The following is a 13,657-nucleotide window of genomic DNA, read 5'->3' as shown; positions in this document are numbered from 1 at the left end:
TACCGAGACTAAAAAGAAAGGGCAGAAAGGGAACTTTTTCTCAGGAATACAAAGAGATTAAAGAGCCCAGCAAGGATTGGACATACTTATAAGAAAAATACTTAAAAGGTGCATAATATTCTGGGAAGCAGTGAATCAGCGCATCATCAGCGCATCACCTGACTCTGAATGGTAGTAAAGGCACCATTCTTGGCACCTATGCAGTAAACGAGGACGCTTTATTAAAAGATAAAGAAGAGTTCTTTGAGCAACTATCTTACGAAATATCAAAAATAGGAACATCAAGACAAATTAGGAGACTTAAATGCGAGAACGGGCAAAAAAGTAAAAGATAAAATAGTTGGTCAATTCGGAGAAGATACTAGAAATGACAATAAAGATAGGCTTATCAACATATGTGAACAAAACAACCTGAGAATACTTAACGGCTTTTTCCAGCACCGAGAAATACATAAATTCACTTGGGTTCAACAATCAAGAAATTTGAAATCCATTATAGACTATGTGATTGGCAGACAAAATATGCAACTCAATATACAAGACGTAATAGTGTTTAGAGGAAACACATGTGGAAGCGACCACTACCTATTAAAGCCTAAAATAATGCCCATACGACTAACCAAGAAAAAAGATCACAACGAGGAACAAGAGAAACAATAGAAACCAAATACAATTTGGATAGCCTCAACCATGAAAGCACAAAGGCATTGTACAAAAAGCGACTCAATGAAAAGCTCTTACAAGAAAACTCTGATAATGTTGAGCACCATTACAATTACATAAAACAATATCTCAAAAGTGCAGCAGAGGAAGCCCTGGGTAAATATGAAAAAACCGAAGCCGAAAACCGAAAACGAAGGTGCCATATTGGTAGGATGAGGAAATCGAAGAAAAAAATAATGATTAAAAGAGATTAAAATCACCAGGCCCTTTCAATATCCCACCTGAGCTACTCAAGTACGGTACAAGCAAATTATTAAAAGCGAAACTGGAACAAACCATGAAGTGGAGATATCCAGCAGTGGCTAGTATACCTGTTGAATACAAAGCACGTGGTGTTCGTATGTATTAAGGTATAAAAAAGGTATAAGGTATATTTTTATACCTTAATACACACGAACACCACGTGCTTTGTAAGCAAATTATATAAGCAGCTAGCCAGCCTTTACCAAAAATGTATTAACGGAGAGAGTATACCGGAGGAGTGGAGGACATCGTTTATCACGACAATACATAAGAAGGTAACTAAAGATGTACGTGACAATTATTGAGGAATTGCAGTCCTTAGCACCATCTCGAGAGTTTACGGGAAACTCGTCAAAAAGAGAATGGAAGATGAATTCTGTGATATGGAGACGAAAAGAACAGGCCGTCTGTAGAGCAGGTAGATCAACTATTGACCATCTGTTTACTGTTACCAGCTTATCGAAAAAAAAAGTAGCACGAAATCAACCAATACATCTCATCTACGTGGACCTTAAAAAAGCTTATGCTAGTGTGCCACAACAAAAACTCAGGGAAGCTCTCGACAAAACAAATATTAGTGTAACCTTAATCAAGGCTGTTCAAGACAGCCTCTAACAGAGGTCTTAAGAACAACGCAAGTAAAATAAAGAAAGGTCAGGAGGTATCCAAGGGTATCACTATCAGCAAAGGACTCAAACAAGGATGCTGCTTGTCTCCTACTTTGTTTAAGATCTACTCGGAGCAAGCGATGAAGACCTGGAAAAGAAAATGCAGAAACATAGGAATTCCTCCAAACGACACAATATTCTACAACTTGAGTTTTGCAGACGACCAGATAGTGATGGCCCAAGACTATGAAGACCATGAATATATGACCCGTAAACTTATCGAAGAATACGAACCATGGAGGCTAGAAGTAAATATCAAGAAAACTGAATAATAATTGGGGAATTCAGCAAAATCTAATCTTGGAAGAAATACAGCGAGAAATAAATCACTGTCAAAAATACAAATATTTAGGCATGCAAATAACCAACGATGGCAAATTAGACGAAGAAATTAGACATAGAAATAACCAGGGAAGACAAGCAAGCCATTAGGCAATTAAACAGAAAACAAAACAATCTTCAAAGAAAACAAATACAAAATCTATAACAGCATTATAAAAAGCATTGTTACATATGGAAGTGAGGTATGGCCACTGAAAGGAAAAAACTTAAAAGCATTAAAGCAACAGAAATAAACTTCTGGGGAAGAGCGGCTGGAAGATCAAGATTAGACAGAATTAGAAACGAAAGAATACGAGAAATTATGGGTGTCAAGCACAATATAACAGAAGACATCAGAATAAATCAACTAAGATGGTATGAACACTTCCAAAGAATGGATGAACACAGAATACCGAAGAAAGTATTGAACTGGACACCTCATGGAAGAAGAAAGCAAGGTAGACCGAGATTAAGTTGGAGAGAAGGAATCGATAAAGACTTAAGGGAGAAGTGAGTTGAAGAAAACCTTTGGAATGACCGAGTAATGGAGACTGGGAATCAGAAGACGGTGTAGAACGTTATAAACTGATTGATTGATTGGTTGAGAAATTCTTTTTACTTCCACAAACCTTCTCCTATAGATTTTATCTCTTTTTCGTTTTCTGTTTGAGGCAGATTCTGCTGCTACCACTGTCTATATTTCTTATTCAGGTTGCTTTTGCGTGTATGGCCTATCATTTACCGTAGAAAGAGCAAAATCTTCTTCTAAAAATATTATTGGATTGAACGGAAAAACTCCGGTCGATTTAAAAGCCTTTACAGATTTTTCAATGTTAGCAACTTTATAATAAGCTTTTGAAAACAAACCAGCTACGTCTGTCTAGTTAACTTTACCAGGATGACTGATGAGCCAGTTATCATAAAATTGACTATAAGTAGACTTAAAAACTATCCCGAAATTTAAACGGTAATGAATAAATTTACAGTTTTTCTCTCTTGTGTATTGAATGTATTTATATTATTAAAATAGATTCTAAATTATGTATGAATATTACATACTAAGTTATTTACATATCGACATTAAAACGATTTTATATGATTATGGTACTAGTTTGGTAGTATAAACAGTATATAAACTAGATTATAAAATTTATTTTATAGTAATAAAAACTATTCTCCAGTTCTATCAAAATTATAAGTTTCCCAATTTTGTATCAAATGTTCCAAATCAAATATTAACTAACCTATTGAATCAATATATTTAAATAGTAAATAATTAGTTGTGAATAAAATATATGTTTCATGAAATATATAGAGATAATTAACATTGCTTTATAAAGTTTGTATGCACAATATGATTTTAAAATGCTTATGTCAAAAGTAATAATTCGAACCTAATTGGTTATTTTTAATGAGGTTCACGAGAAATAAAATTATTTAATCCGTTTTTATGCAAGCCTTCTGTTATAAATCATTCATACTGTTGGTTTAACATACATCTTTAATTTATTCATGATACCTATTTCAGCATTCTAAAACCTGTACCAGCTTGTACATATCTAGGGGATGGGTACATGTTTTTGTAGAAAGTCACTTAATAGCCGAAAAACGCCCAATTGCCGCCTGCAACTTAATGTCTCGAAGTCATACAAAAATTGTTTAACTGTTTAACGTCCACTGCTATAGAGTCTGTAGCTAAGTCTTATTGAAACAACCTCATTGTAAGTAGGTGTCCCTTGACTTTTGTATGTCCAGCATGGATGCCTGTTATGATTCTGAGCTGGTTCTTGCTTGTTTTTTGAAGTCTTCTTCTTCAAGTGCCATCACCGCGGCGGAGGTCGGCAATCATTATAGCTATTCGGACTTTTGAGACGGTTGCTCTGAAAAGTTCATTTGATGCTTACTTGCTATATGTTGACCCGGGTATATTATCCCAGTGAGAGTTATTTTGCCTTCGAATCCAGGCTTTTTTCCGTTGGTGGACAATGATTTTTAGCATTTCCTTGGCTGGTTCTGCACTGAAGTATTTTGTATCTGCTGTGCTTCTGAGAAGTTCACCAGCTTTATCAGTGCCGTCTATTCACCGATTATCTGGAACCCATACCAGTGTAATACTGCTATGTTTCTCCAGTCTGTCAAGTTACTTTTGGGATTTCTACATCAGTGGCTTGCTTGGCTGCTTATCTATCTGTACATATATTGATCCTGGTTAGTTTGAAAGTCCTTATGTTAATTTTTCTTGCAGAGTGGAAGATTGAAAAAATCTCTGCCTAAAATACAGAATTAATTGCCTGGTTAAATGAATTGTATTCCTATTTTCTGATCTAACGCGTCTTCTTGTAAAGATGTACAAAGAAGGGAGGTCCAGTAGAGTCACCACAGATGCTGTTGATGTGACCCTCAGAGACTCTGTGATTCCAAGGCAAGTAAGTCTTTACAGCTTGCTCAGTTTGAGCATAGCACATTTTTCTTACACCATTGGCCATCATACAACTGGTGCATATGTAATAATTGTAGGTTTTACGACCATGTTATCTCGTCAAAAACATGTCATTCTAATTACAATCGTTGCAGTTTATTCAGTGCGATATGTCTTTATATGTTTTTCTACGTTTAGGTATTTTATGATTCGTATTTCCTGGTTCATTATATTTAATATTCTGTTTTTATTTTTAAAAATAATATTTAATGATACAAAATAAATAATATTATACATTATTACTTCTTACCTTTGTTCCACGTAGCTTCTTGTTCAGCTATGATGGTATCATCATCTGACCACAGAATTTCTTCTGTAGAAGCTGCTAGACTTTGACATTCGGAAAACATGTCAAAATCTATACTTCTACGAAAATGTATCTGGTCAAAATCGATACTTTTGCGGAACTCCATATTTCTAAAAAAAAAAATAGTTTTAGTTCGTAAAAAGTTATTTAGTTGTATAATAATAAAGATATGTAACAATAAAACACTGAAAACTTTTGTTTTTAAGACTTACACAAAAGTTTCCCTCTCAGAGAAATTATAGTCTTTGACTGAATAAGTTGAGGAGGGGAGAACTGTTTGTCTTAAGAAGGTTATTCAGAATTATGTCTGTATTTTTTAATTTTTTAAATTCCATAGATTCTAATAAAGATTGCTTAAGGCCTTTATTTTAAATGTGAAGAATTTGTCATTAAAATAATGATTAGGGTCTAGAAGGTGAAGTGCGACATATGAGAAGCAGAAACTTAAGCCAAAAAACAAAAATAACCATATACAAAACCCTTATACAACCAGTGTTGACATATGGGTCGGAGACATGGACCATTTCCGAGGCAGATGAAAATCTCCTGCTTATATTTGAACGAAGGATCCTGAGAAGAATATTTGGTGGCATCTGTGAAAATGGTGTTTGGAGAAGAAGGTACAACTACGAGATATATCACAGATATAAACATATATTTGGTGGTAAAGACGTAGTATCCTTTATAAAAATAGGAAGACTAAGATGGGCAGGACATCTGGCAAGATCACAGCGGAACAACCCTCCTAGAAGAACCCTTATGTCACAACCTGTGGGAAGTAGAAGTAGGGGTAGACCAAAACTCAGATGGAGGGATGGTGTAGATGAGGATGGTAGACAAATAGGCGCAGCAAACTGGCAACAGTTGGCAATGGATAGAACTGACTGGCGTAATAGACTTGGGAAGGTCGAGGCTCTTTTATAGGGCTGTAGCACCAATGATGATGATGATGATGAGGTGAAGTGCGTAGGTAGAATCTATTTTTCTATCATTGAAAGCCCTTTAATGTTCTACTATACGTTTTTTAAAAGTTTTACCAGATTGACCGATGTAAGTTTTTGGGTAGTTGCCACTAGTTTATATACATCACTAGTTTTTGATTTAAAATATTTATTGTTTGTTCGTTGTACCCATTGTTTACTGCTATTTGTTTAATAGCAGTAAACAACGATATTCAATTCTACCTCAAAGTTATTTCTTGACATGGGAATTTCTATTTATCTATGTAACATGCTATGGTAGGCTGCTAATTTATGTTGTGGAGGATGGGATAATGAATTGTATATATATATATATATATATATATATATATATATATATATATATATATATATATATATATATATATATATAAGGATTGGTCAAGTTGCCTGTTAGTTCCTGTAACACATAGTGGTACATTGTCTACGTATCTCCAAGAATACAAAAACTGTTTGGATACGGGACGTTTTGAAATCTTTGTTTCTAGATGATCCATAACAATATCTGATAGCCATGGGCTTAGAGGATTACCCATTATAAGTCCTGCACTGTTATTTGTCTATATTTAATCATATAATTCAAAGTAGTGCTGATATATGCAAATTTCAAGAAGATGTAAAATTTCAGCTGTAATTGTTGGAGTTGTAATATTATGGTGTTAAAAGTTTTTACTAGAACAAAAGTTTCTGTAGGAGGAAGACTATTTACGTCAAATGAAATTAATCTGGAGTTGTTAGGTAATTGAAAATATTGTGTACTTAACTAGCTCTATTACATTTCTTACGGTAAATTTTGGTGAACATTTTTAGTGTGTTCTAAAATAATCTCTAACACTTTTTTTTTTAAGTTTATATGACGGAGCTATATAAATAGAAGGTACAGATCTAATTGGGTGATTAGGTTTGTGCAATTTAATACAAGAGCATAATTTAGGAGGCTGTGGGTTAATGATATTGAGATATTGAGGATATTGAATTTAATATAGATTTTTAATTTTCTAACGCTAGTTTAATTTGTTTTTGATACTTTTTCGTCTGATCTTTGTTTATAGTTCCAATATTTTGATTATTTGAAAATTCTATTGTTTTGTTATTATATTCAATGTATCGATCGATATCGGTAGCGGTAGAGAGGGAGTGAGGAGTTGGGGCGATATTTTTTACATGTCCAACTTAACTTTCGTTATAATTTATGGTATTAATATGTTAACTTTTTTATTGGTCCACTGTCTCAAACATAGTTCAGATACAATGTATTAAATATCTATGCTCTGTTTTATTTTCGCTTGATCTGTATATGTCATCAACAGTTATCTGTGGTGAACTTGTGGGTTCGTTCTTATTAGTGTTGTTACTAATTTGTCTTGTATATTTGGAGATTGTGTTCGGCTTTCATCGGACGGTGTTATTTTGTTTTCTATGTTTTTCGATGTTTCTACCATAACTGTTGCTAATTTTGTGGTTAGTTGATATATGTCTTGATTGTTTTCGGTAGGCCCACATACTTTTTCTTTTAATAACCTCTGGTATTTTTCTGCCTTACTGTTAATGTTTTTGTATAGATCTCTTTTATTGATGTGTATATACTTTGGTGAACATTTTTAGTGTGTTCTAAAATAATCTCTAACACTTTTTTTTTTTAAGTTTATATGACGGAGCTATATAAATAGAAGGTACAGATCTAATTGGGTGATTAGGTTTGTGCAATTTAATACAAGAGCATAATTTAGGAGGCTGTGGGTTAATGATATTGAGATATTGAGGATATTGAATTTAATATAGATTTTTAATTTTCTAACGCTAGTTTAATTTGTTTTTGATACTTTTTCGTCTGATCTTTGTTTATTGTTCCAATATTTTGATTATTTGAAAATTCTATTGTTTTGTTATTATATTCAATGTATCGATCGATATCGGTAGCGGTAGAGAGGGAGTGATGAGTTGGGGCGATATTTTTTACATGTCCAACTTAACTTTCGTTATAATTTATGGTATTAATATGTTAACTTTTTTATTGGTCCACTGTCTCAAACATAGTTCAGATACAATGTATTAAATATCTATGCTCTGTTTTATTTTCGCTTGATCTGTATATGTCATCAACAGTTATCTGTGGTGAACTTGTGGGTTCGTTCTTATTAGTGTTGTTACTAATTTGTCTTGTATATTTGGAGATTGTGTTCGGCTTTCATCGGACGGTGTTATTTTGTTTTCTATGTTTTTCGATGTTTCTACCATAACTGTTGCTAACTTTGTGGTTAGTTGATATATGTCTTGATTGTTTTCGGTAGGCCCACATACTTTTTCTTTTAATAACCTCTGGTATTTTTCTGCCTTACTGTTAATGTTTTTGTATAGATCTCTTTTATTGATGTGTATATACTTACCTACACTTCCTCGTGCTTTGCTTGCTAGTCTCTGTATCAATTTTAAGTTTTATTCTTAATAAATTCAAATATAAAATAGTAAATTAAATTTTTAATAACATCTTTGTTATATAAGACTTATACAAGACTTAAATTTTAAGTATTGACTGGAAAACCGATATTAAGTAATGGTTTAATATATCAGACTAGCTTTCAATGTAACTGCAACGTCAATAAAATAAATGGGTATAACAGGATATAAAAAAATGGATTTAACGTAGGGACAAATTGAATAGGAAAATAGTTAAAAATGCTCGAACGACTTGCCGAGAAAGGCAGTGAAAAACTATTAAGGATTTGATATTGATCTGACGATCTGCAATCAATTTATAATAAAATACCTGAAAAAGAACAGACAGTAGTACCCTGTTATAGGATCTTTTAGATGTGTTTACTCATAAGAAAGTACTAAACATCAATAAAAACTTTATAAAACTGAATTTCATAAAAAATCGTTTTATATCGTTGAGAATAACTTTAAAAAATTTTTTAGCAACGATATGTTTTTATAGAAGTGCACATAAAAATGCTGCACACGTCTGACTTTTTTGTTTACTTTGTCAATATTTATATTATAAACCATGTTTTCCCAGTAAGTGCAAGAATTATTTAAACAGTTGTACTCAAATTAATACATCCGCCTGTGGATGCATTTGCAATTATATCGCCTGAACAAGATGCACTGATGACTGTAAATTCGGTAAATTGATTACACAGGATCTGAATTCTAATGAGAAGAGTCCGTACACTATATACAAGGGACATTAAATAAACTAACGAACCTTTATAAAACAACGATTTTATTTACTTATTGACAGCTCTGTTTTGATTAATATATCACGTTAAGCTACGGACCATTATATGGATTTTTTTCTCTCTCTCTCTCTCTCTCTTCCTCTATATATATATATATATATATATATATATATATATATATATATATATATATATCGACTTATTTCTAATCTAAAATAAGAAAACAATTTACATTTTTTTTAATAAACCACAGCATGTCTCAACAGGGTACACATATTCTATTTATAATTACTTGTGGAATTTGTTTTAATGTGGACATATCTAAGTACAACACACCAACTAACTAACCTAACCTAACCTAACCTAATCAAACCTAACCCAACCTTCTTACTTATGCAACACACATACACGGTAGTAACGGCACATGCCGGATCAAAAGTGGCACTTTTGTGACAGTCTTCCTTCCCTGTTTGAAAAGATCTTATAACACACTGAACACCTTCTCGATTTCTCTTTTTCGTATAACGTATGTACAGATTAACCCTCTACCGCATACGAAATCTTCAAATACAGTTCAAAGAGTTGTAGTATGCGTAATATTCATCACCCATCGAAAATTCCGACTACATCATAACTATTACTCATTATACTGTGCATCTGTATGTTTGGTTGTCTAGCAGTCAAGAGAAAGATCGTTATAACCTCATTCATTCATACACGTGTAATGAATTTATGTATGACTCCAGTTTGAAGTCATATTTTTACCGAAATAGTAGTTATTTGTTGTAAACAATTTTTTGAAGAAAGTAAGTATTATTTTTTATTACATAATATACATTATTACATGGTTTTATGCTATCATCTATTATCAAAATTTGATAAGAGATGATAGCATAAAACCATATTATTTAATATGGTTTCTTATGCATTTCATCTTGATTAGTATAAATCTGTAAAATTCATAAATGGTTTTGAATGCATTCAAACTTAGTTATGCCGTTTATGGAAAAATTATCATTGGGTTTTTGTTTTCAGAATGGATCCTGTGAAGTGTTATGACTCGTCCTAACTAATACGTTAACTGCATTCCTAATAATGGAGAACTCTGAGAATTATGAGTATATTATAAACCTGAAAAAAATTGATTATATTGATTGATAGAAAGATTGATAAAAAACGTGATTACGCATTTAAAGACATTATAGAGCTACCAGAATGTATCCTTGACCTAGAAAGCCCTGCAGATTTTTTCTCGCTTTGTTTCCGAAAGAATTAATTTCTATGATTTTTTGACAATTAAACCTAAAAGCTCTGCAGGATAACCTAAACAAACCTGCCAATATTACCAAAAACCAAATGAAGCAATTCATAGGAACTATAATATTTATGTCATTGGTGAAATTACAAGCATCGAGGCTATACTGGAATGCAACTGTAGGTCAGGCACAAGTATTTGAATCTATGACCAGCAATAGATGGGAAATTATAAAGAAACACCTTTATTTTAGTGATACCTAATAGTAACTCTATTCCTGCTGGTTATCCAAGCCATGATCTTCTTCTTCTTACGATGCCTATCCGTTCCGGATGTTGGCGATCAACATGGATATCCTAACTTTGCTTGCTGCTATTCTGAATAGTCCGATTGTCGATGTATTAAACCACTTTCTCAGGTTTTGATGCCAAGATATTCTTCTTCTCCGTGGTCCTCTCTTTCCAAATACCTTGCCCTGAAGAATGAGTTGCAACAAGCCGTATCTCTGTTCATTCCTCATAACATGGCCAAGATATTCTAGCTTGCGCTCTTTGATGGTGTTAATAATCTCGCATTCCTTGCCTATTCTACGTAAGACCTCAACATTAGTCACACGATCCACCCATGAAATTCTTAAAATAAGCCATGCCAAGCCATGATAAACTGTTCAAAATTCGACCTCTATTAGAGAAGAATAAACAACGTGTCTTTTTTGTTCGTCATCTAGCTGTTGACGAATAAATCATCTCTACCAGCACTATCTCAAACAATATAATCCGGCAAAACCTAAATAGTGGGGACATAAAAATAAAGTACTTAGTGGTGTATCAGGTTTCAGTTATGACTTTAACATTTTTGCTGGTGAACAAAACAATACTTTTCAAAATAGAGCGCCTGGTAAATATTTTTCAATAAATGGTTTAATAGTCCAAAATTACAAATTTATATTACAAAAAAATGGATTGTTACCTTTAGTGCGGTTCGATGAACCCGTGTTCCAAATTCAGCAATCACATCCGAAAAAGAACTAAAGAAAAAAGAAAGCAGTTTTATTCTAGAAAAAGTTGTCCTTGTTGAAGACGTATACATAAGTCTGATAACTTGGTTCGATAACAAGCCAGTAAATACGTTATCAACTTACGTTGTTAGTACCTAAACCTAGAACCACAAAACGTGGGTACTTCCGAAAAGACAAATGAACAAAGAGATTGCATGCCCTCAAGCTGTTGAAGTTTATAATCAGCTTATGGGAAGAGTGAATTTGATGCTGGGGCTTTACAGAATCCATCTAAGATCAAGAAAATGGTATAAATAATTTTTTTTTCGTACGCTAGATCTATGTGTTGTAAACGCTTGGATAAGCTGGGGTAGAAAAAATAAGCAAAATTGCTATATACCATTTTTTGACTTCAAACAAGCTGTTTTTGATTTAGGTAAATCTAGGAAGTTACTACCATGAAAGAGAGGTCGTCCTGTAGGATAAAATGGGACTTCAACGTCTAGTAGTCAACGAACTCCACCTGTATTAACCAATAGAAGAACCCAAATACAAACAAAAAGAACAAGAAAAAGACATCGAGACATGTCCTGCAAGACACCAAGAACTACCATCAAATTCTGTACGCATGGATAAATGCCAGAATGAAAAAAGGAATTGTTTATCACAATTTTATAATATATTTTTGTATGCTAACATTTTATTAAAATATGTTCCTATGGATTTTCAAAAAAAACTTTTATACATAGGACTATAATGAACAATTATTTTAAATGTACTAATGCCTTTTCTATGCCTTAATAAAAACCACAGTACATAAAAATATTTTTTATTTCATGTTTGTAATTACTCATGCAGTAGACGGTGTAAGTTTTTCAGAGATTGTGGCACTAGAAGACTAGATATAAACAATCTGCTCGCGAAATTCGATAATTAAGAGATTTTGGCCAGTAACAGGTTTGTAGAGACAAGGAGTTTTCAATTGCCGTATTTGTTAGTTGTTTAATAGCCAATTTACGATACCAGATTATAATTCGTATAACAAAGGAATTCTCGTCGAGGAACGTCTCTTTTATCTTTCAAAATATTATATTCGAAATATTTTTCCACGATTTTTAATTGATTACCTGAACTAAAAAGTCTCTAAATCAATGAAATCCCTATTAAATGGATTATGACTTTAAAAATGATAAGGAACATGTTCAATATGTGTTTAACTAAGGAAATACAATTTTAGAAATACGACTCAAATCTTGTTTATTTTTATGTTCGACTTCCTCCATTGTGATCAGCTCTTGGATATTCATCGTGTTCGATAAATCGGAAAAATAAATTATCTACGTTCGAAGTGGCGGTGTTTCTCTCGATGCTCTGGAGTGGTGTCTCCTCCAATAATAAACATAAAGCTACAAGAAAACCAACAGAGTAAACCGGATGAGACAGAGATAAAGGTAGAAAACATCTGCGGGGGTGCAATCACCTCGTTTCGGAAGATGATGTCGAACTCCCTTTGGATTTATCAGTAAACGAATGCAGAGACGTACAAATGGCTTAATTGCAACAATAAATGACATCTTTTTAAAAATAAACGACTAAAACCATCTACAAAGATTGACACTAACTTTATAATTGGGGGTCTTATGCATTTAAATGACTACACATGTCTTAGAATATTGTTAAATCTAGAATTTATAAAAAAATCTATAGAATCTATCTAAAAGAATAAATATATTCTAGAATTTAAAAAAGAAATATTAAACACACGTACACACGTCACGATAATTTATTCAAAATTTAAATCAAAATATCAATAAAATAATGAATAATGAAGGAAGAAAGTGTTTTACTATTATTGCTCTGAAGCTATTTTCTTGTGGCATTTTAAAGTAATTACTATTTAAATGAGAATAAGCCACAATTAAAGGTTAAAGTAGGTTTATTGACTTTTCAATTTTCACTTCGGAAATCATTCTTAAAATACAAACATTAGTCTGTATGTTTTTATTTTTGAGAACGATTTCCGAAGTGGAAATTGAAACGTCAATATACTTATTTTAACCTTTAATTGTGGCTTATTTCCATATAAATAGTATAAATATACACCGATATTTAGGCGGTACGCCCTTCCGGTAGGGATTTATAGAGGGGTATCACCGAGCCGCAAGCCCTTATCTCTTGCCGTACTGCTCCACCATAGGCCGATCAGACACCAGCATATTCTAGTCTAAGCGATTTATTTAGAATTTTAAACTGCTGCTTTAGCCTTTTTGTTTTCTCTACACCGAGCTGGGGATCGAACTCACATTCACTGAACCACTCGCAGTGAAGCAAATGAGAACCGGCCGCCCAGCCCGCTTGGCTATCTGACCCAAATAGTAATTACTTTAAAATGCCACAAGAAAATAGCTTCAAAACAATATTAAGAAACCGTTATGGACCCAACGTTATTAAACATTTTCGGAGATTGGAAATTCTTTACAAGTAACTGGCACATTGTCAAAA

The 13,657-nt window shown here is 32.9% G+C and overlaps 1 protein-coding gene across 2 annotated transcripts in view; it reads right to left on the bottom strand.

Moving 5' to 3' along the window:
- Nucleotides 1-13,657, bottom strand: part of rols (zinc-RING finger and ankyrin repeat domain-containing protein rolling pebbles) — a 307,552-nt gene that overhangs the window by 241,984 nt on the left and 51,911 nt on the right. For both annotated transcript variants that reach the window (XM_072526863.1, XM_072526866.1), the window contains exon 2: nucleotides 4,685-4,851. In XM_072526863.1, the coding sequence (XP_072382964.1) occupies nucleotides 4,685-4,847 (163 nt within the window). In that variant the 5' untranslated portion in view covers nucleotides 4,848-4,851. The remainder of the gene's footprint in view (nucleotides 1-4,684; nucleotides 4,852-13,657) is intronic.

This window comes from Diabrotica undecimpunctata, chromosome 3, assembly GCF_040954645.1.
Source record: "Diabrotica undecimpunctata isolate CICGRU chromosome 3, icDiaUnde3, whole genome shotgun sequence".
NCBI classification, from domain to species: domain Eukaryota; kingdom Metazoa; phylum Arthropoda; class Insecta; order Coleoptera; family Chrysomelidae; genus Diabrotica; species Diabrotica undecimpunctata.
This window is presented reverse-complemented; position numbering and strand designations above follow the sequence as displayed.